Source organism: Callithrix jacchus, chromosome 12 (assembly GCF_049354715.1).
Source record: "Callithrix jacchus isolate 240 chromosome 12, calJac240_pri, whole genome shotgun sequence".
Classification (NCBI taxonomy): domain Eukaryota; kingdom Metazoa; phylum Chordata; class Mammalia; order Primates; family Cebidae; genus Callithrix; species Callithrix jacchus.
In genome coordinates, this window is record NC_133513.1 from 3,984,335 (window position 1) to 4,012,199 (window position 27,865).

At 57.2% G+C, this 27,865-nt stretch overlaps 1 protein-coding gene across 26 annotated transcripts in view; it reads left to right on the forward strand.

Annotated features, from left to right (window-relative positions):
* Positions 1-27,865, forward strand: part of MAPK8IP3 (mitogen-activated protein kinase 8 interacting protein 3) — a 68,814-nt gene that overhangs the window by 23,950 nt on the left and 16,999 nt on the right. For 5 of the 26 annotated variants that reach the window (XM_035266469.3, XM_035266474.3, XM_035266471.3 and 2 more), the window contains exons 5-9: positions 2,815-2,838; positions 5,210-5,354; positions 17,248-17,494; positions 18,603-18,705; positions 18,945-19,063. In XM_035266469.3, coding sequence (XP_035122360.3) covers positions 2,815-2,838; positions 5,210-5,354; positions 17,248-17,494; positions 18,603-18,705; positions 18,945-19,063 — 638 coding nt within the window. Of the gene's footprint in view, positions 1-2,814; positions 2,839-5,207; positions 5,355-6,821; positions 6,881-17,247; positions 17,495-18,602; positions 18,706-18,944; positions 19,064-27,865 lie in introns of those variants that run through there. The other 21 variants (XM_035266472.3, XM_035266479.3, XM_078344228.1 and 18 more) reach the window with 8 other exon arrangements.

The window sequence follows — 27,865 nt, forward strand, 5'->3', positions numbered from 1 at the left end:
GCCCGGGGAGGACACAGGAGGTCCAGGCAGTGTCACGCATGAACCGGTTCTGGAACCAGTTCCAGGGGGCTCCAAGCCCAGCTGTGGCCCCTGTTAGGAGGGTGGTCTGTGCCAGTCACCCTGTATTTCCAACCTCCTTCTCACTTTGGCAAAATAAAGGAAATAGAACTGACTGGGATGAATAGCTTTCAGGATGTAAATTTCAGTCTTACACATGTACCTGCACATGTACCTATTTCCCCAGGGGCAACGGTTGGGACACACTACCTCTAATAACTGCCTGTGTGGAGGAGGCCCTGAGCCTTGGCCAGCCGGGCACTGTCTCACCCCCTCCACAGCGTGGGGTGCCCTCAGGCTTCCAGGGCCCCGTGCTGGTTTTCCTCGGAGAACAGGGGGGAGCTTGCCCAGGTTGGGTTCCTCTCCATTTTCTGTGCCCTTTCAGTCAGGAGAAAGCTGGGCTACAGGCCCCAGGGAGCAGAGCATCAGAGCTCTCACCAGGGCATTGTCAGCTCCAGGGGACCGGCTCTGGGGGACTGGAGACACAGCCTGGGCTGGGGAGGTTGGCGCTCCGGTTTTGAGTCTCCAGTAGCAGGGAGGAGGGGCCTGAAGTGGGAAGCCCCGGTCCCACAGAGCTGGGGCAGCTGGAGGTGCGGAATCCTGTTTCTGCCCCTGAGCCTCCTGCAGCCAGGGCTGTGCCGGTGAAAGCTTCCCCCACGTCCCATCGAGGCCTGGCCAGCTGCAGGAGCCACTTCATGCCTGTCTGTTCTACAAATGAGAAGGGTCAGGAACGTTCTGCCCTGGGTTTCATGGGTCACATTCTGGATGAGGAGGAGAAGCTATTTGACTCTGCCTCCTAGTCTCCTGACGTGAGAGGAAACGCACAGTGTGCATGAAGGCGCAGCTGGCCAGGGCGGTGCCATGGAGTGCACAGCGTGTCCTCAGGCAGTCTCACTGCTCTCAGCCTCAGCGGGGACCTGCAGCTGTCCTGTGATAAGCACTCGCCCTGAGAAAGGGCGGCAGGCCATCCGCCCACCCAGAGCACCGTGAGAATTAACACCAGGCAGTGTGGATGCCGCCTTGGCAAGCTCTGAAAGCCTTGCCAGCGTTTCCATCCGATCCAAAAGAGATTCTCATTTGCCACTCCCACCTCATGGCATGCACGCTGGGACTCACTTCTGGCTTTTGGGAGTTGAAAGAGGATTCCCAGGTAATTGGAATGAAAATCAAACCTGGACTCGGGCTCTTCGTATTGTTTTTGTGGGGAGCTGGGAGCAGAGGCAGGCAATTTGGCCATCCCCCGGGAGCTACAGCATTCCAGAAGCTTCAGCTGCCTCCCTGCCAGTGCAGCCTCAGAGAGGAGCACCTCAAAGACCATGCTGGAGGGTACCTGGGCAGGAGGAGCCCAGGGAGGGTGTGCCCAGCTCATCCCGGATCCCAGAGTTGTGACATGTAGACTCAGGGATGCCCGCTGGGAGTCCAGGTTCCGAGTCACAGTGGTCCTAATGCCAGGCCCACGGACAGCACCCAAGACGTCCTGAGATCTTGAGGGCCACGTGAGCTCAGCCAAGAGCAGAGGCTGCCCCCGCTGAAGAGCCACCTGAAGCTACCGTCATTGTGGGCCAGATCAGGCCTACCTGGAAGAGGCGCGTGACTGCGAGGCAAGGAATCCTCTGTCCTGGATCCATGAATGGATCCAGCCGGAAGGCGCCCTGCAGTGGGGTCTGAGCAGCCTCGTTCCTCTGGCCGCTGGGCCTCCACGCCAGACCTCCACAGCATGTGAGAAGATGCTGGCCCCACCAGAAGAAGGCAGTGGAGCTGGTGGCCCCGTCTCCCCGCCTGTGCTTCAGCCCACGGAATCAGTCACGCCTGCTGTTGCAGTGGTGGCATCACGAACCACCCCTGGGCTTGTGTGTCCCCCTCCCCAGGCAGAGACCCTGGCTGAAAGGAGTGGGTGGGGCTCACATGCCGTCTGCCACCTGCCCACAGACGTGGGCAGCAGCCACAGCCTCATGCCTCATGCAGCCAGGGCTGTGCCAGTGAAAGCTTCCCCCACGCCCCATGGGGGAGGAGCCGACTGAAGGACGAAGGCACGGCCCCTCCCCCATCCCGAGTGCTTCCTCTGTGGGGTCAGAGGCGCTGGGACAGGCCTTGGTGATCTGGAAGGAGCCCATCCTGCTGGACACCTCTCTGTCCTCTGGTGTGGACTTTGTCCTGCCACAGCCTTTGGCCCCTTGGGGGACACATATTTCATTCAGTCCCATCTGCTCAGCCCAAAACCCTCGGCTCCCCACGAGGGCGCCGTCTGTCCTCAGTGCTGAGCGCGATCCCTCCTGAACGCAGATGGGCATTTTCCTTCACGTCTGGCGTGGCTTCCTGAACGTGTGTCTAGAGTATACTCGGTGTGAGTGCAGACACTAGACCATGTTCTCGGGCCCCTGCTGCAGAGGCCTCATGGGCAGGAGTGTGTGTGTGTGTCTGTGTGGCCACGTGTCCACATGCCCAGCAGTGTCTCAAGACGTTCGCACGCCGCCCTGCACTGGGAACTCGTGGCACTGGCTGAACTGCCGCACAGCACGTTCCTGGGCCTTCTGTGGAAGCCAGGCGGGCTCATGTGTCACGTGTCTGTCCCTTGTGGGTGCCTGTGTGTGGCTTCTGTCTGTGTCACCGGGGCACGGCTGTCCCGCACGCCTCGCATCATCACATGCTGTCTGTGTGAGCCTGTGCGCACGCTGTGCCCACGCCCTCTAACGCCTGTCTCCTTGTCTCCTTGTGCTGTTGCTGCCATGTGCTGCCGTGTCTGTCACTGCCCTGCAGTCCTCGCCAGTCGTGGAGGAAAAGGTAAAACCTGTGAGGTTTGTCCACTGTGGTGCTGGGCATTCAGGGGGCGCCTCGGGGCTGTGGGCCGATCAGCAGGCACATTAGGGCATCAGTTACCTGCCCAGGACGGCTGCTTGGCCTGCTGTGAAGTGTTTCTCGTGGTGGATGTGAGAGGTCAGAAGGGCCGTCTGGCCATGTTCATGAGACTGACGTTAGAAGGTGGTGACTGTCAGGTCCCCTGTGTAGCCACAGAGCTGCACAGCGCAGTCCAGGCTGCCCACGATGCTCTGCCCTGGCTCCACAAGTGCCGCCCTGGTCACAAACAAAGGCATGGCTGACTCCCGCTAAGGAGGGGCTGGTGCTGACTCGGGGGAAGAGGGACCAAGGAAGGCTCCCGCTCTGCCTCAGTCGGACCTGGACCTGTAGCCCAGCTCCCTCACTCACCAGCCTGTGTGAGAGCTGGCGACATACCTCTGACCCCCAAGGGCAGCGTGACCCCTGAGGACAACATGCTGGTGGCATGACCCCTAGGGCGGCGTGGCCCCTGAGGACAGCATGTTGGTGGCATGACCCCTAGGGTGGCGTGACCCCTGAGGACAGCATGCTGGTGGCATGACCCCTAGGGTGGCGTGACCCCTGAGGACAGCATGCTGGTGGCATGACCCCGAGGGCGGCGTGGTCTCTGAGCCGGGCAGCATCTGCATCCCCTGAGAGAGCTGCAAGGAGAAATCAGGAGGATGGGATCAGTTGGCAAACACTCACAAGCCTGAGCCACGGCCTGGGGGTCCAGTGGGGAGGAGTAGGGAAAGAGTGAAGGCAGCTCCTGATCCCGGTGAGTTCCCTCGGAGGCAGTGGCCTGGCTGAACCACGTGGGTGGGAGAGCAGTGCCTACGTTCCCTTGACCTCCCGGAAAGCAGAGGCCCTTCTATCCCTGCTGTGCCCTGTAGCATCTGGTGACAGCAGGGACCGCATTGGCTTGGGCCTAGGGACTGAGACGTGTCTGATGATGTCAGAACTGGGTCTCAGGAGAGGTGCTCCCTGCACCAGCATTGGGAGCCCAGTGGAAGTGGGGCCAGGAGCCCCCTGGCGCAGACAGGGTGGTTGAGGCTCAGCCCCCCACTGGGGTCATGCTCCCTGGGCCTGGTGGCTGGCTGAGGAACCTTGTGGCTATTGTCAGAGAACAGCTTGAGTGCCGTGGACCAGCAGCCGGAGATGGCACAGCCCAGTCTCAGTCGGCCCTGGGACCCTCGTGCTGCAGACCAGGGTGGCCAGTCCCCAGAATGACCTGGGAAGGGGTCTCTTTGTGGGTGCACCGCAGGTGATTCTTCATAGCTCCCCACCCAGCAAGCGGAGCTCCCAGTCAGCAGCGGCTGCTGCACTCCGCCATTGCCAACTGCATTCTCCAAGCATGGACAGAACGGGTTCCTTGGACCCCTGAGGAAGCTCCCTTCCCTCCCACAGCCTCAGGCTGAGATGTAGCAGCAGAGGCTGTGGTGCTCTTAATTCTGCCCGAACAGCTCTGAGCAGTGTGGGCTCCAGCATCTGACTGTGTGGTCTGCCCCTGAGACCTGAGGAGTTGGGGAGCCAGCCTGGCCTCTGGGACCTCAGGGCTGCTGACTGGAAGCCTCCCTCGGAGGAGGAATGAAGGGAGACCTTGGACTCCATCCCTGCTCTTGCTGACCCCCACAGGAGGTCAGCCCCGGGGACTGAGCCCACATCAGGGGAGACAGCTCTGTCCTGACCACCCCAGCTCCCAGGGCTCCCGCAGTCTTGGCCAGGCTGCCCAAGGGTCCATCTTCAGGTGTGGGGCTCCCTGACAGCAAGGAGGACGTGTGGGGAAGGAGAAGACTCCCCCAGGCTCAGGCAGCAGATGTGGCGGGCAGTCCTTACACTGCACGTGTTGTGTTCAGATACTTTGCAGCAAGGCAGCCTCACGAACAGAAGCAGTGAGGTTGGGCGGGAGGGGCCGAGGAGCAAGGAACAGGGCAGGAAGGCTGGATTCCCTCTGCTGGAGCCAGGAACAGAGGCAGGGCTGATGGTGACACCACGGGGAGGCAGGGCTGATCTCGCTTAAGACCGTGGGCCTAAAAGTCACTGCTCATGGTGGCTGTGTGGCGCCAAACCTGAAGCCACATCCTGTGGCTGACTCTGCTGTGGGGCGTCAGCACACCCCGCTGGTGTCTGTTTAAAATTAAACTTCAAAAACTGAGAAACTGCGGCATCATAGGAGGGGAAGCACCACGTGGGACTGTGACTGAGTAGACGCTGGAGCTGGGCTGCAGGCTGGCGTGGAGTGGCCCTTTCTCTCGGGGTCTGTGTGTCCCGGGAGGGCTTGGGTTCTCCTCATGGCCACCCTCTAACTTGCGTCCTCTCCTCTCTCCCTGTATTTCAGCAGGAAGGAGCGCCCTACCTCCCTGAACGTGTTCCCCCTGACCGACGGCATGGTACGTGCACAGATTGGGGGCAAGCTCGTGCCTACGGGGGACCACTGGCACCTGAGTGACCTCGGCCAGCTGCAGTCCAGCTCCAGCTACCAGGTTTTGTAGACATGCCGTGGAGTGAGAGGCTCCTCCCTGTTGCTGGTGCCCCACGCTCCCTGGGGCAGGAGCCCCATCTGCAGGCAGCCCTTCGAGACTCTCCCTGGCCACTTGCCCTCTCCCCGCGTGTGGCAGGGTGGAGAAACCCAGCCATGGTGTCCGGGGCTCTGGCTGCCTAGCAGGCCGTATGCTGCTGTGGCTGCTGCAGGCCACTTTGTGTCAGCACCTGCTAGTCCAGGCTAGACCTCCCTGCCCATGGCTTGACCACTGTGCAGCCAGGGAGGGGTGTCCAGTGCCTGTCAGGGTTGGGCTTAGTGACCCTGTCTCAAACCACACCCCCAAGTAAAGGGTCTCCCTCACCTTGGCTCCAGCCAGACACAGCCTGCCCCTGAGAGCTGCGCTTCTGCTCTCGGAGAAATGTCAGTGTCTAGAGTCTGGGGTTTGCCCTCCGCTGGCAGAAAGGTGAGGAGAAAAGTCCTCTTCTATGGGCCCCTCCCTGCCTGTCCCTGTTAACACTTCCTGGGTCTTGAGTTTGAGAAAGCAGACCCACCCCCAGCAGGTACTCACGGCCGGAGGGCGAGTGCACTCAGGGCAGGGCCCGAGCCAGGCCACTTGTCCGCTTGTCCGGGGGCCCCAGGCGGCTTGTGTCCTGTGAGCTCACTCTCTGGCCTCAGTGCCACGTAAGGAAAGCTACCTTCCTGGGAAGAGGAGTGACCCCGGGGCTGGTGGATTTCCCACAGGGGCTGTCAGAGGATGTCCACAGAGGCAGAGGCCCTGGGCCTGTGGGCTGGGTTGGGCTGGTGGATGTGGGGTCTGGGACTGCTCCAGAAGCTTCCTTCCTGCTGCACGCTTTGCCGACTGTCCTTCCACCTGAGTGTCTCATGTGCCTGTGGGGGCTGCTGTAGGCTCCTGCTCGCTCAGCCCTGCTGCTGCTGTACTGCTTTGGGAGTGAGCACCCCCATGGCATCTGGGGCGCTTGTCCCCCAGCACACTCCCCTGTCCTGCCTGTGCTCCGGGGCTGGAAAGAGGGCAGCGGAACTGTGGGGCTCCCCCCGCCTTCTGGGCCCAGCCCTGCTACCTGGGCCAACCTCCTCTCTCTCTCTGGCTGGCACTCCCTGGGCCTGGAGCTGGGGCCTGCCCCTAGGGATCTGAAGACACGTCAGCCTCAGACATGGGGAGCCCTCACTTGACACCCTCTGGCCTCCTGGCTGCCTCCTCGTGCCCACCCTGGGCCCGCTGTTCTCACGGTGTCTTTCCTGTGTCACCTCCTGTGTTGTCTGAAATGGTCTCTCTCTTCTTCAATTGTAGTGTTTATGTTTTCATTCCTAGGTGTGTTTTATTTGATTTTTCTTTATTTTAAATTATTATATTTAAGTTCTTTTTATTTTGTGCTCTAGGTTTTGAGGTTTTTCTAATTTCTTCATGTTTTTGTTGTGTTGTTTTTGTTTTTATGTACTGTATTTTCAGTGCATTTGGAGGTCACTGCTACACGTTGATGTTTAGGAGGTTGAGAGGTTTGCTTTTAGGTAAGTTGTGGTCAGGGGGAGTATCCCATGGGTAAGTGGTGGCCCTGTAGGGTGACGGAGAGCTAAGGGCACCTAGGGGAGGCGCTTCAGATCGCAGAACTCCCCACAGCCACCATGAGGCTCAGGAGCAGGCTGGGGACCCGGCAGTGGAGCCCGGAGGCTTCCGGCGGCCCAGAAGTGCGCGCTGCTAGGCCACATGGGGCGCCCTGATTCCTCTCTGCTGGGTGGTGGCAGAGTCGAGTCGGAGACCAGGTGCCTGCCAGTGACGCGCTGGGTAGACAGGTTCTTTGAGAACGTCAGCGTGGACTCTCGCGTGACTGGCCCTCACTTTCTCCAGCGGAGGTGGTGACATGAAGAGCGAGGGTTTTCCTCTCAAACTGGGCCTAGCTGCAGAGTCACAGCCCACCTCAGGCATTTCTGCAAAGTCACTCCGGAGGAGCTGTGCCCATGTGAGGGCTCTCCCTCAGCACTGCTCGCCGCCGGGGCTGGACATGCATGGCCCCGGGCCTCCAGGGTGCCGTGGGCATGCAGCAGCATCCCTGGCCTCCACCCATGAATGCCAGGAGCACCCGCTTCATTTGTGACCACCAGAGCATCTCTGGACCTGGCTAGCATCCCTTCGGGGCAGGCAGCCCTGTTTGAGAATGGCTGCTCTAGAGGAAGATGTGTCATTCCTTCCAGAGAGACTTAGGAGCCTGGTAGATGAAGCAGAAATCTGTCCCCCGAACCAGTGGCCATGTCCGGTACTGAGAGGCCCCTGCCCTGAGCCTGGCAGTGACCAGAGAGGCTGGGCAGAGGCAGAGGTCAGAACTGGCCGTGACTACTGGGAGTCTCATCTGCCCTAGTCACTTAAAGGCCAGTATTAGTTGGCCATGGAGAGGGCTAGACACCCCCTATTCAGCTCTACCCTGGGTGAGATCCTTAGCATTAGAGTTTCCTGCGGTGTGCCCTCTGAGAGAGCACGGGACCCCCCCAGCAGCTGCCTGGGGACAGGCACAGGAGCCACCTGGGTCCCTCTGAGGCCTTACCCCTTACTAAATCACAAAGAGGGCCAGGCATCATTGGCAAGCTCTGCCATAGGAGGTAATTGGGGTGGAGAGCGTTTGGGCCTCTTCTCTGCCATGGGAGGTGATGGGGTGGGTAAGAGCAGAGCGTTCGGGCCTCTTCTCTGCCATGGGAGGTGATGGGGTGGGTAAGAGCAGAGCGTTCGGGCCTCTTCTCTGCCATGGGAGGTGATGTGGTGGGTAAGAGGAGAGCGTTCAGGCCTCTTTTCTGTCATGGGAGGTGATGACGGTGGGTAAGAGCAGAGCGTTCGGGCCTCTTCTCTGTCATGGGAGGTGATCACGGTGGGTAAGAGCAGAGCGTTCAGGCCTCTTCTCTGTCATGGGAGGTGATGGGGTGGGTAAGAGCAGAGCGTTCAGGCCTCTTCTCTGTCATGGGAGGTGATGTGGTGGGTAAGAGCAGAGCGTTCGGGCCTCTTCTCTGCCATGGGAGGTGATGGGGTGGGTAAGAGCAGAGCGTTCGGGCCTCTTCTCTGTCATGGGAGGTGATGGGGTGGGTAAGAGCAGAGCGTTCAGGCCTCTTCTCTGTCATGGGAGGTGATGGGGTGGGTAAGAGCAGAGCGTTCAGGCCTCTTCTCTGTCATGGGAGGTGATGTGGTGGGTAAGAGCAGAGCGTTCGGGCCTCTTCTCTGCCATGGGAGGTGATGGGGTGGGTAAGAGCAGAGCGTTCGGGCCTCTTCTCTGTCATGGGAGGTGATGACGGTGGGTAAGAGCAGAGCGTTCGGGCCTCTTCTCTGTCATGGGAGGTGATGACGGTGGGTAAGAGCAGAGCGTTCGGGCCTCTTCTCTGTCATGGGAGGTGATGGGGCAGGTAAGAGCAGAGCGTTCGGGCCTCTTCTCTGTCATGGGAGGTGATGGGGTGGGTAAGAGCAGAGCGTTCGGGCCTCTTCTCTGTCATGGGAGGTGATGGGGTGGGTAAGAGCAGAGCGTTCGGGCCTCTTCTCTGTCATGGGAGGTGATGGGGTGGGTAAGAGCAGAGCGTTCGGGCCTCTTCTCTGTCATGGGAGGTGATGGGGTGGGTAAGAGCAGAGCGTTCGGGCCTCTTCTCTGTCATGGGAGGTGATGGGGTGGGTAAGAGCAGAGCGTTCGGGCCTCTTCTCTGTCATGGGAGGTGATGGGGTGGGTAAGAGCAGAGCGTTCGGGCCTCTTCTCTGTCATGGGAGGTGATGGGGTGGGTAAGAGCAGAGCGTTCGGGCCTCTTCTCTGTCATGGGAGGTGATGGGGTGGGTAAGAGCAGAGCGTTCAGGCCTCTTCTCTGTCATGGGAGGTGATGGGGCGGGTAAGAGCAGAGCGTTCAGGCCTCTTCTCTGTCATGGGAGGTGATGGTGGGTAAGAGCAGAGCGTTCAGGCCTCTTCTCTGTCATGGGAGGTGATGGGGCAGGTAAGAGCAGAGCGTTCGGGCCTCTTCTCTGTCATGGGAGGTGATCACGGTGGGTAAGAGCAGAGCGTTCAGGCCTCTTCTCTGTCATGGGAGGTGATGGGGTGGGTAAGAGCAGAGCGTTCGGGCCTCTTCTCTGTCATGGGAGGTGATGGGGTGGGTAAGAGCAGAGCGTTCGGGCCTCTTCTCTGTCATGGGAGGTGATGGGGTGGGTAAGAGCAGAGCGTTCGGGCCTCTTCTCTGTCATGGGAGGTGATGGGGCAGGTAAGAGCAGAGCGTTCGGGCCTCTTCTCTGTCATGGGAGGTGATGGGGTGGGTAAGAGCAGAGCGTTCGGGCCTCTTCTCTGTCATGGGAGGTGATGGGGTGGGTAAGAGCAGAGCGTTCGGGCCTCTTCTCTGTCATGGGAGGTGATGGGGTGGGTAAGAGCAGAGCGTTCGGGCCTCTTCTCTGTCATGGGAGGTGATGGTGGGTAAGAGCAGAGCGTTCAGGCCTCTTCTCTGTCATGGGAGGTGATGTGGTGGGTAAGAGGAGAGCGTTCAGGCCTCTTCTCTGTCATGGGAGGTGATGGTGGGTAAGAGCAGAGCGTTCGGGCCTCTTCTCTGTCATGGGAGGTGATGGGGTGGGTAAGAGCAGAGCGTTCGGGCCTCTTCTCTGTCATGGGAGGTGATGGGGTGGGTAAGAGCAGAGCGTTCGGGCCTCTTCTCTGTCATGGGAGGTGATGGGGTGGGTAAGAGCAGAGCGTTCGGGCCTCTTCTCTGTCATGGGAGGTGATGGGGTGGGTAAGAGCAGAGCGTTCGGGCCTCTTCTCTGTCATGGGAGGTGATGGGGTGGGTAAGAGCAGAGCGTTCAGGCCTCTTCTCTGTCATGGGAGGTGATGGGGCGGGTAAGAGCAGAGCGTTCAGGCCTCTTCTCTGTCATGGGAGGTGATGGTGGGTAAGAGCAGAGCGTTCAGGCCTCTTCTCTGTCATGGGAGGTGATGGGGCAGGTAAGAGCAGAGCGTTCGGGCCTCTTCTCTGTCATGGGAGGTGATCACGGTGGGTAAGAGCAGAGCGTTCAGGCCTCTTCTCTGTCATGGGAGGTGATGGGGTGGGTAAGAGCAGAGCGTTCGGGCCTCTTCTCTGTCATGGGAGGTGATGGGGTGGGTAAGAGCAGAGCGTTCGGGCCTCTTCTCTGTCATGGGAGGTGATGGGGTGGGTAAGAGCAGAGCGTTCGGGCCTCTTCTCTGTCATGGGAGGTGATGGGGTGGGTAAGAGCAGAGCGTTCGGGCCTCTTCTCTGTCATGGGAGGTGATGGGGTGGGTAAGAGCAGAGCGTTCGGGCCTCTTCTCTGTCATGGGAGGTGATGGGGTGGGTAAGAGCAGAGCGTTCGGGCCTCTTCTCTGTCATGGGAGGTGATGGGGCGGGTAAGAGCAGAGCGTTCAGGCCTCTTCTCTGTCATGGGAGGTGATGGTGGGTAAGAGCAGAGCGTTCAGGCCTCTTCTCTGTCATGGGAGGTGATGGGGCAGGTAAGAGCAGAGCGTTCGGGCCTCTTCTCTGTCATGGGAGGTGATCACGGTGGGTAAGAGCAGAGCGTTCAGGCCTCTTCTCTGTCATGGGAGGTGATGGGGTGGGTAAGAGCAGAGCGTTCGGGCCTCTTCTCTGTCATGGGAGGTGATGGGGTGGGTAAGAGCAGAGCGTTCGGGCCTCTTCTCTGTCATGGGAGGTGATGTGGTGGGTAAGAGCAGAGCGTTCGGGCCTCTTCTCTGTCATGGGAGGTGATCACGGTGGGTAAGAGCAGAGCGTTCGGGCCTCTTCTCTGTCATGGGAGGTGATCACGGTGGGTAAGAGCAGAGCGTTCGGGCCTCTTCTCTGTCATGGGAGGTGATGTGGTGGGTAAGAGGAGAGCGTTCAGGCCTCTTCTCTGTCATGGGAGGTGATGGTGGGTAAGAGCAGAGCGTTCGGGCCTCTTCTCTGTCATGGGAGGTGATGGTGGGTAAGAGCAGAGCGTTCGGGCCTCTTCTCTGTCATGGGAGGTGATGGGGTGGGTAAGAGCAGAGCGTTCGGGCCTCTTCTCTGTCATGGGAGGTGATGTGGTGGGTAAGAGCAGAGCGTTCGGGCCTCTTCTCTGTCATGGGAGGTGATCACGGTGGGTAAGAGCAGAGCGTTCGGGCCTCTTCTCTGTCATGGGAGGTGATCACGGTGGGTAAGAGCAGAGCGTTCGGGCCTCTTCTCTGTCATGGGAGGTGATGGGGTGGGTAAGAGCAGAGCGTTCGGGCCTCTTCTCTGTCATGGGAGGTGATGGGGTGGGTAAGAGCAGAGCGTTCGGGCCTCTTCTCTGTCATGGGAGGTGATGGTGGGTAAGAGCAGAGCGTTCAGGCCTCTTCTCTGTCATGGGAGGTGATGTGGTGGGTAAGAGGAGAGCGTTCAGGCCTCTTCTCTGTCATGGGAGGTGATGGTGGGTAAGAGCAGAGCGTTCGGGCCTCTTCTCTGTCATGGGAGGTGATGGGGTGGGTAAGAGCAGAGCGTTCAGGCCTCTTCTCTGTCATGGGAGGTGATGGTGGGTAAGAGCAGAGCGTTCAGGCCTCTTCTCTGTCATGGGAGGTGATGGGGTGGGTAAGAGCAGAGCGTTCAGGCCTCTTCTCTGTCATGGGAGGTGATGGTGGGTAAGAGCAGAGCGTTCAGGCCTCTTCTCTGTCATGGGAGGTGATGGGGTGGGTAAGAGCAGAGCGTTCAGGCCTCTTCTCTGTCATGGGAGGTGATCACGGTGGGTAAGAGCAGAGCGTTCGGGCCTCTTCTCTGTCATGGGAGGTGATGGGGTGGGTAAGAGCAGAGCGTTCAGGCCTCTTCTCTGTCATGGGAGGTGATGGGGTGGGTAAGAGCAGAGCGTTCAGGCCTCTTCTCTGTCATGGGAGGTGATGGGGTGGGTAAGAGCAGAGCGTTCAGGCCTCTTCTCTGTCATGGGAGGTGATGGGGCGGGTAAGAGGAGAGCGTTCAGGCCTCTTCTCTGTCATGGGAGGTGATGGGGTGGGTAAGAGCAGAGCGTTCAGGCCTCTTCTCTGTCATGGGAGGTGATGGGGTGGGTAAGAGCAGAGCGTTCGGGCCTCTTCTCTGTCATGGGAGGTGATCACGGTGGGTAAGAGGAGAGCGTTCAGGCCTCTTCTCTGTCATGGGAGGTGATGGGGTGGGTAAGAGCAGAGCGTTCGGGCCTCTTCTCTGTCATGGGTGGTGATGGGGTGGGTAAGAGCAGAGCGTTCAGGCCTCTTCTCTGTCATGGGAGGTGATGGGGTGGGTAAGAGCAGAGCGTTCAGGCCTCTTCTCTGTCATGGGAGGTGATGGGGTGGGTAAGAGCAGAGCGTTCGGGCCTCTTCTCTGTCATGGGAGGTGATCACGGTGGGTAAGAGGAGAGCGTTCAGGCCTCTTCTCTGTCATGGGAGGTGATGGGGTGGGTAAGAGCAGAGCGTTCGGGCCTCTTCTCTGTCATGGGAGGTGATGGGGTGGGTAAGAGCAGAGCGTTCAGGCCTCTTCTCTGTCATGGGAGGTGATGGGGTGGGTAAGAGCAGAGCGTTCAGGCCTCTTCTCTGTCATGGGAGGTGATGGGGTGGGTAAGAGCAGAGCGTTCGGGCCTCTTCTCTGTCATGGGAGGTGATCACGGTGGGTAAGAGGAGAGCGTTCAGGCCTCTTCTCTGTCATGGGAGGTGATGGGGTGGGTAAGAGCAGAGCGTTCGGGCCTCTTCTCTGTCATGGGAGGTGATGGGGTGGGTAAGAGCAGAGCGTTCAGGCCTCTTCTCTGTCATGGGAGGTGATGGGGTGGGTAAGAGCAGAGCATTCAGGCCTCTTCTCTGTCATGGGAGGTGATGGGGTGGGTAAGAGCAGAGCGTTCAGGCCTCTTCTCTGTCATGGGAGGTGATGTGGTGGGTAAGAGCAGAGCGTTCGGGCCTCTTCTCTGTCATGGGAGGTGATGGGGTGGGTAAGAGCAGAGCGTTCGGGCCTCTTCTCTGTCATGGGAGGTGATCACGGTGGGTAAGAGCAGAGCGTTCGGGCCTCTTCTCTGTCATGGGAGGTGATCACGGTGGGTAAGAGCAGAGCGTTCAGGCCTCTTCTCTGTCATGGGAGGTGATGGGGTGGGTAAGAGCAGAGCGTTCAGGCCTCTTCTCTGTCATGGGAGGTGATGGGGTGGGTAAGAGCAGAGCGTTCGGGCCTCTTCTCTGTCATGGGAGGTGATGGGGTGGGTAAGAGCAGAGCGTTCGGGCCTCTTCTCTGTCATGGGAGGCGGTCAGGGTGGGTAAGAGCAGAGCGTTCAGGCCTCTTCTCTGTCATGGGAGGTGATGGGGTGGGTAAGAGCAGAGCGTTCAGGCCTCTTCTCTGTCATGGGAGGTGATGGGGTGGGTAAGAGCAGAGCGTTCGGGCCTCTTCTCTGTCATGGGAGGTGATGGGGTGGGTAAGAGCAGAGCGTTCAGGCCTCTTCTCTGTCATGGGAGGTGATGGGGTGGGTAAGAGCAGAGCGTTCAGGCCTCTTCTCTGTCATGGGAGGTGATGGGGTGGGTAAGAGCAGAGCGTTCAGGCCTCTTCTCTGTCATGGGAGGTGATGTGGTGGGTAAGAGGAGAGCGTTCAGGCCTCTTCTCTGTCATGGGAGGTGATGGGGTGGGTAAGAGCAGAGCGTTCAGGCCTCTTCTCTGTCATGGGAGGTGATCACGGTGGGTAAGAGCAGAGCGTTCAGGCCTCTTCTCTGTCATGGGAGGTGATGGTGGGTAAGAGCAGAGCGTTCAGGCCTCTTCTCTGTCATGGGAGGTGATGGGGTGGGTAAGAGCAGAGCGTTCAGGCCTCTTCTCTGTCATGGGAGGTGATGTGGTGGGTAAGAGGAGAGCGTTCAGGCCTCTTCTCTGTCATGGGAGGTGATGACGGTGGGTAAGAGGAGAGCGTTCAGGCCTCTTCTCTGTCATGGGAGGTGATCACGGTGGGTAAGAGCAGAGCGTTCGGGCCTCTTCTCTGTCATGGGAGGCGGTCAGGGTGGGTAAGAGCAGAGCGTTCAGGCCTCTTCTCTGTCATGGGAGGTGATGGGGCGGGTAAGAGCAGAGCGTTCAGGCCTCTTCTCTGTCATGGGAGGTGATGGGGTGGGTAAGAGCAGAGCGTTCAGGCCTCTTCTCTGTCATGGGAGGTGATGGGGTGGGTAAGAGCAGAGCGTTCAGGCCTCTTCTCTGTCATGGGAGGTGATGGGGTGGGTAAGAGCAGAGCGTTCGGGCCTCTTCTCTGTCATGGGAGGTGATGGGGTGGGTAAGAGGAGAGCGTTCAGGCCTCTTCTCTGTCATGGGAGGTGATGGGGTGGGTAAGAGCAGAGCGTTCAGGCCTCTTCTCTGTCATGGGAGGTGATGGTGGGTAAGAGCAGAGCGTTCGGGCCTCTTCTCTGTCATGGGAGGTGATGGGGTGGGTAAGAGGAGAGCGTTCAGGCCTCTTCTCTGTCATGGGAGGTGATGGGGTGGGTAAGAGCAGAGCGTTCAGGCCTCTTCTCTGTCATGGGAGGCGGTCAGGGTGGGTAAGAGCAGAGCGTTCAGGCCTCTTCTCTGTCATGGGAGGTGATGGGGTGGGTAAGAGCAGAGCGTTCATGCCTCTTCTCTGTCATGGGAGGTGATGGGGTGGGTAAGAGCAGAGCGTTCAGGCCTCTTCTCTGTCATGGGAGGTGATGGGGTGGGTAAGAGCAGAGCGTTCAGGCCTCTTCTCTGTCATGGGAGGCGGTCAGGGTGGGTAAGAGCAGAGCGTTCAGGCCTCTTCTCTGTCATGGGAGGTGATGGGGTGGGTAAGAGCAGAGCGTTCAGGCCTCTTCTCTGTCATGGGAGGTGATGGGGCGGGTAAGAGCAGAGCGTTCAGGCCTCTTCTCTGTCATGGGAGGTGATGGGGTGGGTAAGAGCAGAGCGTTCAGGCCTCTTCTCTGTCATGGGAGGTGATGGGGTGGGTAAGAGCAGAGCGTTCAGGCCTCTTCTCTGTCATGGGAGGTGATGGGGCACGTAAGAGCAGAGCGTTCAGGCCTCTTCTCTGTCATGGGAGGTGATGGGGTGGGTAAGAGCAGAGCGTTCAGGCCTCTTCTCTGTCATGGGAGGTGATGGGGTGGGTAAGAGCAGAGCGTTCAGGCCTCTTCTCTGTCATGGGAGGTGATGGGGTGGGTAAGAGCAGAGCGTTCGGGCCTCTTCTCTGTCATGGGAGGTGATGTGGTGGGTAAGAGCAGAGCGTTCAGGCCTCTTCTCTGTCATGGGAGGTGATGGGGTGGGTAAGAGCAGAGCGTTCAGGCCTCTTCTCTGTCATGGGAGGTGATGGGGTGGGTAAGAGCAGAGCGTTCGGGCCTCTTCTCTGTCATGGGAGGTGATGGTGGGTAAGAGCAGAGCGTTCAGGCCTCTTCTCTGTCATGGGAGGCGGTCAGGGTGGGTAAGAGCAGAGCGTTCGGGCCTCTTCTCTGTCATGGGAGGTGATGGGGTGGGTAAGAGCAGAGCGTTCGGGCCTCTTCTCTGTCATGGGAGGTGATGGGGCGGGTAAGAGCAGAGCGTTCAGGCCTCTTCTCTGCCATGGGAGGTGATGACGGTGGGTAAGAGCAGAGCGTTCAGGCCTCTTCTCTGTCATGGGAGGTGATCACGGTGGGTAAGAGCAGAGCGTTCAGGCCTCTTCTCTGTCATGGGAGGTGATGGGGCGGGTAAGAGCAGAGCGTTCGGGCCTCTTCTCTGTCATGGGAGGTGATGGGGTGGGTAAGAGCAGAGCGTTCGGGCCTCTTCTCTGCCATGGGAGGTGATGACGGTGGGTAAGAGCAGAGCGTTCAGGCCTCTTCTCTGTCATGGGAGGTGATGTGGTGGGTAAGAGCAGAGCGTTCGGGCCTCTTCTCTGTCATGGGAGGTGATGGGGTGGGTAAGAGCAGAGCGTTCAGGCCTCTTCTCTGTCATGGGAGGTGATGGGGTGGGTAAGAGCAGAGCGTTCGGGCCTCTTCTCTGTCATGGGAGGTGATGGGGTGGGTAAGAGCAGAGCGTTCGGGCCTCTTCTCTGTCATGGGAGGTGATGGGGTGGGTAAGAGCAGAGCGTTCAGGCCTCTTCTCTGTCATGGGAGGTGATGGGGTGGGTAAGAGCAGAGCGTTCAGGCCTCTTCTCTGTCATGGGAGGCGGTCAGGGTGGGTAAGAGGAGAGCATTTGGGGCTCTTTTTCTTGGGCCAGTCCAGCGTCTGTTAGGAAAGGTCATTGGAAAGGATGTTTGTTTCGCCTTTCTCATTAGTCACAGAGAATGTGCTTCTCTCTAACGAGCTTCCCATGTAGACGACTGATTGCAGTTTTTCGTGATATGGGCTGTCCCCACCTCCGAGAGTATCATGGTGGCGTCCTGTCCTGTGAGAACGGGTTTTGGTGTCTTTGCACTTGTATCAGGGTTCATTGCTGAACTTGGATCCTGTCAAGCTGCAGGGTCAGCCCCTATGGTCACTCCCCAGCCCTGACCTGAGCCCAGGGATGTACATGGGGTGGGTGCAGGTGGGCCCAGCCTCCAGCTTTTAAGCATAGCGATGGTGCGGAGCAGCAGCGGTGGCCCGGCCAACTCTTCCTGAGTCCCCAGTCAGAACCCTCTGCCTTGCCTGGGCTGGACTTGCTTCTGAGCCACAAGCTACAGGGGTGCTGCCACTGTATTCCCTGCAGGGCACTGGCCCATTATAAACAGCTGTTCTCAGGAGGGCACCAGTGACAAGCCCCGTTCCAAGCCATTTCAGGAGGGTTGGCACTGCTTCCAAGGAGCCAGAGACAGCGGCCAGATGAGCAGAGCCACGCTGGAGTGGTGAGGCCTGGCAGCGTTAGCCTGACTGGCTGCACAGGAGCTCCAGCTCGCAGGGCGAACAAGGCAAAGTGCCAGGTGTTGCTGTGAGAGCCTCTGGCAGCCATGCCAGAGCCACAGGCCAGGGACCCACAGTGACTGGTGCTCCCTCCTCCCTAGTGTCCGCAGGACCAGATGTCCGAGTCCGGCCAGTCCTCGGCTGCCGCCACACCCAGCACCACTGGCACCAAATCCAACACGCCCACATCCTCTGTGCCCTCAGCCGCCGCCACACCCCTCAATGAGAGCCTGCAGCCCCTGGGGGACTATGGCGTGGGCCCCAAGAACAGCAAGCGTGCCCGGGAGAAGCGTGACAGCCGCAACATGGAGGTCCAGGTCACCCAGGAGATGCGGAACGTCAGTATAGGTGGGCTCCCCCTCCGGGCGGAGGAGGCAGGGCTTGGCTTGGGGAGATGCAGCTCTACGGGGCTGTGTAACAGACACACCAGGCGTGCAGTGCAGGCAGCAGAGACCATTCCTCATGTCCTAGAGGCTGGGGTCCAAGATCAAGGTTCAGGCAGGGCCATTCCTCCTGTAGCCACTCCTCGGCTTGTAGACACCCCCTTCTCCCTGCGTCCTCAGCAATCATGCCCTCTTCCTATGAGGACACGAGCCCACCGGATTAGAGCCACCACATGAATACATTTTACCATAATCATGTCTCTGAAGGCCCAGCCTCCAAATATAGTCATGTTGCGGGGTGTCTCTTTACACACGGATTTGGGGAGGCACAACTGAGACAGTAGCCCACATCACCCACGGCACAGCCCCACTGAGACGGTAGCCCGCGTCACCCACGGCACAGCCCCACTGAGACGGTAGCCCACGTCACCCACGGCACAGCCCCACTGAGACGGTAGCCCGCGTCACCCACGGCACAGCCCCACTGAGACGGTAGCCCGCGTCACCCACGGCACAGCCCCACTGAGACGGTAGCCCGCGTCACCCACGGCACAGCCCCACTGAGACGGTAGCCCGCGTCACCCACGGCACAGCCCCACTGAGACGGTAGCCCGCGTCACCCACGGCACAGCCCCACTGAGACGGTAGCCCGCGTCACCCACGGCACAGCCCCACTGAGACGGTAGCCCGCGTCACCCACGGCACAGCCCCACTGAGACGGTAGCCCGCGTCACCCACGGCACAGCCCGGTGAGAAGAGAAGGGTGAGGGCCTAAAGGAGGTCCGGCCACTGGCTTTCCTGGATGTGGGATCTTTGCAGACTGGGCTTGCTGCCAACAGTCCCATGCAGAGAGGCTGCTGCAACCCACCCCTCTCCGATCCTTCACCTCAGACACCCACTGTGCAGGAGTTCACCCTCTGCCCAGACAGCTTGGGATTAGCCATTTTCTGATCATCCCCACCTGGCGGGTAGTCCAGCTCTGACTCCACACTCAGGTTCTGAGGGCAGCAGTGAGCAGGGCGGAGGCTGCCAGGCCCTCTCCTGACCGCAGGTCCCACTGTGCTCTCCCCTAGGCATGGGCAGCAGTGACGAGTGGTCTGATGTTCAGGACATTATTGACTCCACTCCAGAGCTGGACATGTGTCCGGAGACCCGCCTGGACCGCACAGGAAGCAGGTACTGGCTCAGCCCAGCCCTGGGGTCCTAGGGGCTCAGTACTTATCTAAGTCAGTGACTTAGGTGAAGGCGCCCTCTGCCATCACGGCTGTCAGGCCTACCACCCCGTCCACTCCCGGCCTGCACTGCAGTGTGAGCGTTGACTGGCTGTGGTGGGGATGTCGGAAGAGCCTGCATATGTAGCCGCTCTGGGCTGCCCACCGACTCTGCTCTCTCTCCCCACCTGTGTGTCCCAACAGCCCAACCCAGGGCATCGTGAACAAAGCTTTTGGCATCAACACCGACTCCCTGTACCACGAGCTGTCGACGGCAGGGTCTGAGGTCATCGGGGACGTGGATGAAGGGGCTGACCTCCTAGGTAAGCGCAAGCCTTCCCCCACGTGCGTGGCCAACGTTGGGGCTTTCTGCTGTCAGTTTTGTTTGTAATGAAAGTCCTCTCTTGGCCGCGCGGTGGCTCACACCTGTAATCCCAGCACTTTGGGAGGCCAAGGTGGGTGGATCACAAGGTCAAGAGATGGAGACCATCCTGGCCAACATGCTGAAACCTCGTCCCTACTAAAAAATTACAAAAATTAGCTGGGTGTGGTGGTGAACACCTGTAGTCCCAGCTACTCGGGAGGCTGAGGCAGAAGAATTGCTTGAACCCAAGAGGCAGAGGTTGCAGTCAGCCAAGATCGTGCCACCGCACTGCAGCCTGGTGCCTGTCGACAGAGCAAGACTCTGTCTCAAAAAAAAAAGAAAGTCCTCTGTCAGCCGTGAACTAGGAACCTTTATTTTTCCAGCTTTATGTATTTATTTTTTTATTTTGAGACAGAGACTTGCACTGTTGCCAGGCTGGAGTGCAGTGGTGGGATCTCAGCTCTCTGCAACCTCTGCCTCCCAGGTTCAAGTGATCCTTCTGCCTCAGCTTCCCAAGTAGCTGGGATTACAGGCGTGGGCCACCATGCCCTGCTAGTTTCTGTATTTTTGGTAGAGAAAGGGTTATACCATGTTGGCCAGGCTGGTCTCGAACTCCTGACCTCAGAGGATCTGCCTGCCTCAAGCTTCCAAAGTGCTGAGATTACAGGCTTGAGCCACCGGGCCCGGCCTACTGAGTTCTATTTCATATGTAATCATCCCTCCATCTCCATGGGGGACTGGTTTCTGGACTGCCCCAAGGATACCCAACTCTGAGGCTTCTCAAATCCCAGCTCTGAAGTGGTGTAGTGTTTGCGAAGAACCCATGTCCACCCTGCACACCCTCCTGTGTCCTCCACGGGTTAATTGCGTCTGGGTTTAGCTGTAGGTGCTACAGAAGTAGCTGCTGTTTTACTGTGTCGTTTGGGGAATACGGACAGGAAAAATGTATACACGTCAGTACAGACACGGCCACCATGGGCCTGGCTGGATCCACAGATGCAGAACTCATGGATGTCGTGGGTTGACTGTACCATCACATTCGCCACCTTGAAGGGCATGGTTCTGTGGTGTTTGGCATACGCACAGGCGGTGCCGCCGCCCACACCACCTTAGTTTAGAATGTTCCGCCATCCCAAAAAGAAACCCGTGCCTGGTAGCCTCGCCATGTCTCATGCACACACCATCAGGGCTGTTGACTTTCGAGGAGGTTGGGAGGGTGCCCGCTTGCCCAATCCTCCCCAGACGGCCCTGGCTTTGCCTCTGCGCTGCAGGTCCACGCCAGACCCTCTGTGCCTCTGTCTGCAGCAGCTGCGAACAGCAGGGCCTGCTTCCTGCCAGCACATGGAGCGCCCTGTGCTCACAGCATCTGCTGGTAGCCGAGTGCTGGCCATGTGGCTCGGATCCCCAGGCCAGGGCCTTCAGGCATGGCAGGCAGGCAGTAGGACAGTCTAGTCTGTGCCCTTGTATGCGTCAGGGTCCAAGCCTTTCGCCATGGCCTTGCTCCCCACAGCCCACGGGGCGAGAAGCTCCAGGATCCCAGGCTGCCTCCTGGTGTACTCCTGGCTGATTGTCTTATCTGGGGCAGGGGGACCTCCAGGGTGCAGAGTCATGTGGGGCCTCAGGCCTGACAGGAAGACCTGTCTCAGCCTGGGTGGAGTCAGAAAGTGCCCCGATAGAGGTCACCTATAAATAACATCCTATTTTCCGTCTTAACCGTGTTGAAGTGTTCAGCTTAGTGGTGTTGGGGACACTCTAGTTGATGGTGAAAGATGGAACGTTCTCCCCTACGATCAGGAAGAAGGCGAGGGGCCTGCTTTGGTGCTGTGAATTTTCAGTGAAACTTTCCTCGTGTGTGGCAAATATATATATAAAAAATCCAAAGGCGATTAATACTCAGAAACGTTCCGCCACATCATTCAGATAATGTGTACTTCTCAACTTTGTTTTATTTTTGGAAAAAATTATATATGCCTATAATAATATTTAAATAATATCAGAAAATGCCAGGAAGGGAGTAAAAACCAGAGGGAACGTCGCCCCCATGCCATGATGATTGTTTTAATGTCTTGGTGACACTCTACCAGGCACCACGGCCCCCAGACATGGACACGTGTGTACACGGGACAGTGTCGGATTGCAGCGCCCTTCTCATTGTGGGTGCCATTCATATTTCCGTGGGTGCCAGCACTGACACAGTCACCACTGGTCCTCACTGCAGCCTCAGGCCGTCCTCCTGCCAGTGTCCCCAGTTTATAGATGAAGAAACTGAGGCCGGGTATGGTGGCTCACGCCTGTAATCCCAGCACTCTGAGAGGCTGAGGCGGGTGGATCACATGAGGTCAGAAGTTTGAGACCAGCCTGGCCAACTTGGTGAAACCCTGTCTCTACTAAAAATACAGAAAAAATTATCCAGGTGTGGTGGCACTCACCTGTAATCCCAGCTCCTCAGGAGGCTAAGGCAGAAGAATTGTTTGAACCCAGGAAGCGGATATTGCAGTAAGCCTAGATTGCACTATTGGACTTCAGCCTGGGTGACAGAGAGAGACTCTGTCTCAAAAAAAAGAAAAAAAAGAGAAACAGGTCAGGGAGGGTGAGATGACAGTCAGAGCTCCGGCTCAAATGCAGATCCGACCCAGAACGGCAGCCTACCTCTGAGCATGGTCCGTGCTGTTCAGTAGCTTTACTGAGCTGTGATTTTCACACTATGTAATTCATCCGCTTACAGGGCATGGTCCAACGGGTCGTAGCATGCCCATTGTTGAGAGTCATAGCGTTTGCACCTTTCAGGGGGTGAATGTTTTCACCCCTACCTCTGAGTGGCCTTTGTCCTGCCCCACCCTGCTACATAGCCACCCCCTGCTGCGCCCACCTAGAAGGCACTGGCCAGGAGCCTGCATTCCCATGCCACGCTGGTGCAACTGTTTTCTCATATCATGACAGAGGCCATGAGTCACTGTGCACTCCACGCTCTCTGTGTGCTCCGGGCTCTGCCACCCTGCTCTGCAGGGTGCTGGTCATCTGGGCACTGCCGAGCTCAGGCTGGCACAAGTCAGCTCTTGGGAGTAACTGACCTTTTGGTCCCTTCCCAGAGCCTTAAACATAATGCGTCTAAGAAAGTCAGGCAGGGATGCCGGGCGCAGTCACTCACGCCTGTAATCCCAGAGCTTTGGGAGGCCAAGGCAGGAGGATCACTTGAGGCTAGGAGTTTGAGACCAGCCTGGCCAACATAGCAAGACCCTGTCTCTACAAAACATTTTATAAAAAATTAGGCAGGCGGCTGGGTGAGTGGCTCACGCCTATAATCCCAGCACTTCTACAAAACATTTTATAAAAAATAGGCAGGCAGCTGGGAGCAGTGGCTCATGCCTGTAATCCCAGCATTTTGGGAGGCTGAGGCGGGCAGATCATGAGAACAGGAGATTGAGACCATCCTGGCCAACATGGTAAAACCCTGTCTCTAGTAAAAATACAAAAATTAGCTGGGTGTGGTGGTGTGCACCTGTAGTCCCAGCTACTCAGGAGGCTGAGGCAGGAGAATTGCTTGAACCCAGGAGGCAGAGGTTGCGGTGAGCCGAGATGGCACCACTGCACTCCAGCTTGGTGATAGAGTGAGACTCCCATCTTTAAAAAAAAAAAAAAATAGGCAAGCATGGTGGTGTGTACCTGTAAGTCCCAGCTGCTTGGGAGGCTGAGGTGGGAAGATCACTTCAGCCTGGGAGTTTGAGGCTGCAGTGAGCTGTGAACACACCTCTGTACCCCAGCCTGGGTGACAGAGTGAGACCCTGTCTCTTAAAAAAAAAAGGAAAAGAAAAAGGTGGTCCTGAGAACTGGGGACCTCGTCCTGCTGCTGCAGTCTGTTGAAGGAACGTTGTTGAAACAGAGGAGCCTGCTCTCTGGCACCCAGGATAGAGGAATGAGCTGGCACCTGTGCCCCTCTGCCCTAATCACCTTGCCCAAGGGCTCACCCGTGTCCAGCTCAGCTACAGGGCAGGCACAAGCTCCTGAAGACAGCAGGGAAAGGAGTATGCCCTTGTGTAGCTGCCAAGCAGGGGAGAGCCGGAACCTGCATGGATCTGGAAAGAGCAGCATTTCAGAAACACATCAGCTTCGCGTGTGACAGGAGGGTGCTCCTCCAAAGGTCCGCACGTAGGGGACGGCATCCCTCCAACCACTGCCTGCGCTGGCAGCCGGCGCCTCTCTGCGTTGTTTCTCTGAATTCCTTTGGCAATGAAGGCATAAAAAGAGCCCAGGTTAGGCATTTGTTAAATTCCATCAAATCTCAGACACCAATTTTAAGACACCTTTTTTTCTATAGAAGTAAGGTGTTGCTGTGTTGCCAGGGCTGGTCTCAAACTCCTAGGCTAAAGTGATCCTCACACTTTGGACTCCCAAACCGCACTGGGATTACAACTGTGAGCCACCGCACCCAGCTGACACACCAGTATTTTAGGAATCTTCAAGAAAGAAAAAAACTGCAGCATGGCCGGGCACGGTGGCTCAAGCCTGTAATCCCAGCACTTTGGGAGGCTGAGGCGGGTGGATCACGAGGTCAAGAGATCGAGACCATCCTGGTCAACATGGTGAAACCCCATCTCTACTAAAAATACAAAAATTAGCTGGGCATGGTGGCGTGTGCCTGTAGTCCCAGCTGCTCGGGAGGCTGAGGCAGGAGAATTGCCTGAACCCAGGAGGCAGAGGTTGTGGTGAGCCGAGATCACACCATTGCCCTCCAGCCTGGGTAACAAGAGCGAAACTCTGTCTCAAAAAAACTGCAGCAAATTAGACTATGATGTGACAATGATTGTTTAAGACCCACTGAAATTTCAGAAATGTTAACATGAGAAAAAGATGGACATCTTCGAATTGGCATAATAGGCAGTAAGGAAATTAGTACTCTCTGAGCACGTGGCTGGCTGGGAATTTCACAGCAAGTATTCACTGAGGAGCTTATTTTTCTGTTTTACAAATGACTGACACTTAGCGAAGGTACACTCGGTGCCCTGCATTGTTGAGCTGGAATCTGGAGTCCGCACAGCTGATCTTTCCCTCCACCTTGCTCTGCATGCGCAGGGCAGCCCTCAGGAGAGATTCTGCCGGTACTAACCAGACCCAGAAAATGTCCACAGACAACCTTGAGAAGAGACAGGCCTGTGTAAGATAAGGAAGCGTCCTTGAAGGACATCAAAGAAGCTGTACACCCAGAGGGTGATGCCACGTGCCTGGACTTGTGAGCTGTCTGGTGATGCCACGGGGATCCGTTCATTACCAGTAAAAATACCCACATGCTTGTTGGAGATTTTTCTGGAACTCTATGAATGGAACTGAAGTTCATCCAGTAGAGGAAGCATGTGAGAATAGCCTAGAAAATGAGAGAACAAGCTTGCAGGATTCCACAGAAAGCTGCAGCAGCTGAGGCAGGCAGTGACAAACCCTTGATGTGAGCTCACAAGCTCAGGGCGGAGAGCCAAGGACAGACCTGGAGCCGTGGAGAATCCATCTCTGAAAGTGTGACATCTCAAACCATGGAAAGCAGGCGGATGAGTCAATAAATGTACCGCCTTAGTTACTGCTGGTGTGAAATGAAGCCCCAGCCTCACCTCACCCCATGAACAGCAGTGGCTTCCAGATGGCTTAAGGCTCTAAGCTCACAACTACAAGAACAGAACGGAGCCGGCCACAGTGGCATCTGTGATCCCAGCTACTTGGGAGTCTGAGGCAGGAGGATCACTTGAGCCCAGGAATTCGAGGATATAGTCAGTCATGATTGCGCCTCTGCACTCCAGCTTGGGGGACATAGCAAGACCCTGTCTCAGGAAAACGAGAGCATCAACAAAGGACAGAACTGGAAAAGGGGCACAGGGGCTCACCCCGTAATGCCAGCACTGTGGGAGGCTGTGGTGAGGCTAGAGCTAGAAAAGGGGCTGGGCACGGTGGCTCACGCCTGTAATCCCAGCACTTTAGGAGGCCAAGGTGAGTGGATCACCTGAGGTCAGGAGTTCAAGACCAGCCTGGCCAACATGGTGAAACCCCATCTCTACTAAAAATTAAAAAAAAAAAAAAAAATTAGCTGGGTGTGGTGGTGGCAGGCACTTGTAATCCCAGTTACTTGGGAGGCTGAGGCAGGAGAATTGCTTGAACCTGGGAGGCAGAGGTTGCAGTGAGCCAAGATTGAACCATTGCACTCCAGCCTGGGTGACAAGAGTGAAACTCTGTTTCCAAAAATAAAAATGAAAAACTGGCAAAGGATATTGGAGAATATTCTCATAATTTGGGCCTCTCTTTGTGACCAAAGCCATAATGGAAAATAATGAGAGCTGTGGCTAATGATGGAGACATCATTAAAACTAAAATAAAGGCTGGCACGGTGATTCACACCTGTAATTCCAGCACTTTGGGAAGCCAAGGCAGGAAGATCGCTTGAGCCCAGGAGTTCAAGACCAGCCTGAGCAACAAAGGAAACCCTGTCTCTACCAAAAAAAAAACAAAAATTAGCTGGACTTCAGACATACCTGAAGTGCATTTTAGCTCAAGTTGAGTTTAGTGAGCAGCCTAAGAATCATGCCAGCCACTTAGGAGGCTGAGCCAGGAGGAGTACTTGAGCCCTGGAGGCTGATGCTGCAGGGAGCCCTGATCGCACCGCTGCACGCCAGCCTGGGCAACAGAGCAAGTCCTTGACAACTAAAGAAGGGAAAAAACCAAGTACAATAGGAATCATCAGAAGATAAAACAGGAAATGTGGCCGGCTGGTGGCTCACGCCTGTAATCTTAGCACTTTGGGAGACCAAGGTGGGCAGATCACGAGGTCAAGAGATCGAGACCATCCTGGCCAATATGGTGAAACCCCATCTGTACTAAGAAACAAAAATTAGCTGGGTGTGGTGGGTGCCTGTAGTCCCAGCTACTTGGGAGGATGAGACAGGAGAATTGTTGAACCTGGAAGGCAGAGGTTGCAGTGAGCCAAGATCGAGCCCCTGCACTCCAGCGTCATGACAGATGAGACTCCATCTCAAAAAAAACAGGAGGGGGGAAATTTACAGACTATACTAAAAAGAGATGCTCAGTTTTAGAAATAATAAAGAAATACAGAGAAACTCAAGAAAACTTTTTCCCTACAAGACTGAAAATAGACAATCGAAGCTGTCTAGGGTGGAGTGGGGGTGCTGCCCTCCACGCCAGAGGTGAGGGGCGCAGCCCCACTGAGCACCTATAGGCAGTGGAGCCTCTGAGGGAGCAGCCGAGCAGTCACAGGCTGAGGTACCTCAAGCCCTCATGCCGGGACACCACGCCTCGAGGGAGAGGGTGCAGTGACAGATGATGAGATGTTCCCATAGAGAAACACTACAGGGCATTAAAAGCAACCAGGCCGGGTGCAGTGGCTCATGCCTGCTAAGGCAGGTGGATCATTTGAGCTCCAGAGTTCAAGACCAGCCTGGGCAACATGGCGAAACCCCATCTCTACCAAATACTGAGTCGGGCTTGGTGGCGTGCACCTGTGGCTGCAGCTACCAGGGGGGCTGAGGGAGAGGACTGCTTAAGCCTGGGAGGCGGAGACTGCAGTGAGCAATTTGAGCTCACAAGTTCCAGACCAGCCTGGGCAACACGGTGAGACCTCATCTCTACTAAAAAAAAATACAATTAGCCGGGCGTGGTGGCGTGCACCTGTACTCCCAGCTACTCGGGAGGCTGAGGTGGGAGGATCTTCAGCCTGGAAGGCCAGGGTTGCAGTGAGCTGTGATGGTGCCACTGCACTCCAGGCTGGGCAACAGAGTGAAATCCTGGCTCAAAAAATAAATAAAGGCAACCAGGAACCTCAGCACAGGAGCATCCCATGACGTGCTGAGTGGAACACAGGAATGTCTCCCGGAGGGATGGATGATGTGGCCCCGTGTTCGTTTATCTAGAATGAAATCTGAGAGAATATTGGCCATTAGCAGCAGTTGCCCTGGGAAGCAATGTGAGAGAGGGACATCTGCTCTTGAATTGGGGGGCTTTAGTATTGGACTTCCTATAACAAACAACCCTTTTGTCATCTAGATCAAGTGACTCTTTTTTTTTTTGAGACGGAGTTTCGCTCTTGTTATCCAGGCTGGAGTGCAATGGCGCCATCTCGGCTCACCACAACTTCTGCCTCCCGGGTTCAGGCAATTCTCCTGCCTCAGCCTCCTGAGTAGCTGGGATTACAGGCACGCGCCACCATGCCCAGCTAATTTTTTGTATTTTTAGTAGAGACGGGGTTTCACCATATTGACCAGGATGGTCTCGATCTCTTGACCTCGTGATCCACCCGCCTCGGCCTCCCAAAGTGCTGGGATTACATCAAGTGACTCTTTAATGCATTTCCTTTTCTGTGTGAAAGCAACCAAGTAGATCAGAACCACATCCTTGGCTGTGGAGGAGGAGGAGATGTTTTCCCGCAGTTTCCCTCTGCCTCCGTGCAGGGAGGGGCCAGGACCCAGTGAGGATGCTTCCCCCACCAGCCCCTCCTCTGCATTCTGGCTTCGTTTTCTCCACCCTCCACTGTGAGGTCCTTGCTCCCAGTTTGTCTTCAGTTGCCCTTCACCGAGGTCCTGGCCTACCTGGGCTGACCCAGGAGCCTCGGAGTCCAGCCCTAGGCCTGCATCTGCAGTGTCTCCCTTGCTGCACTCTGCCTTGCCCACGCTGGGGGCTTTTGGAGGCTGGGCACCTGCCACACCCACCCCACACACTCCTCTACACAGGCCGTCTTTGTGGGGGCTGCGGGGGACCTGCCCTCCTGATGGGT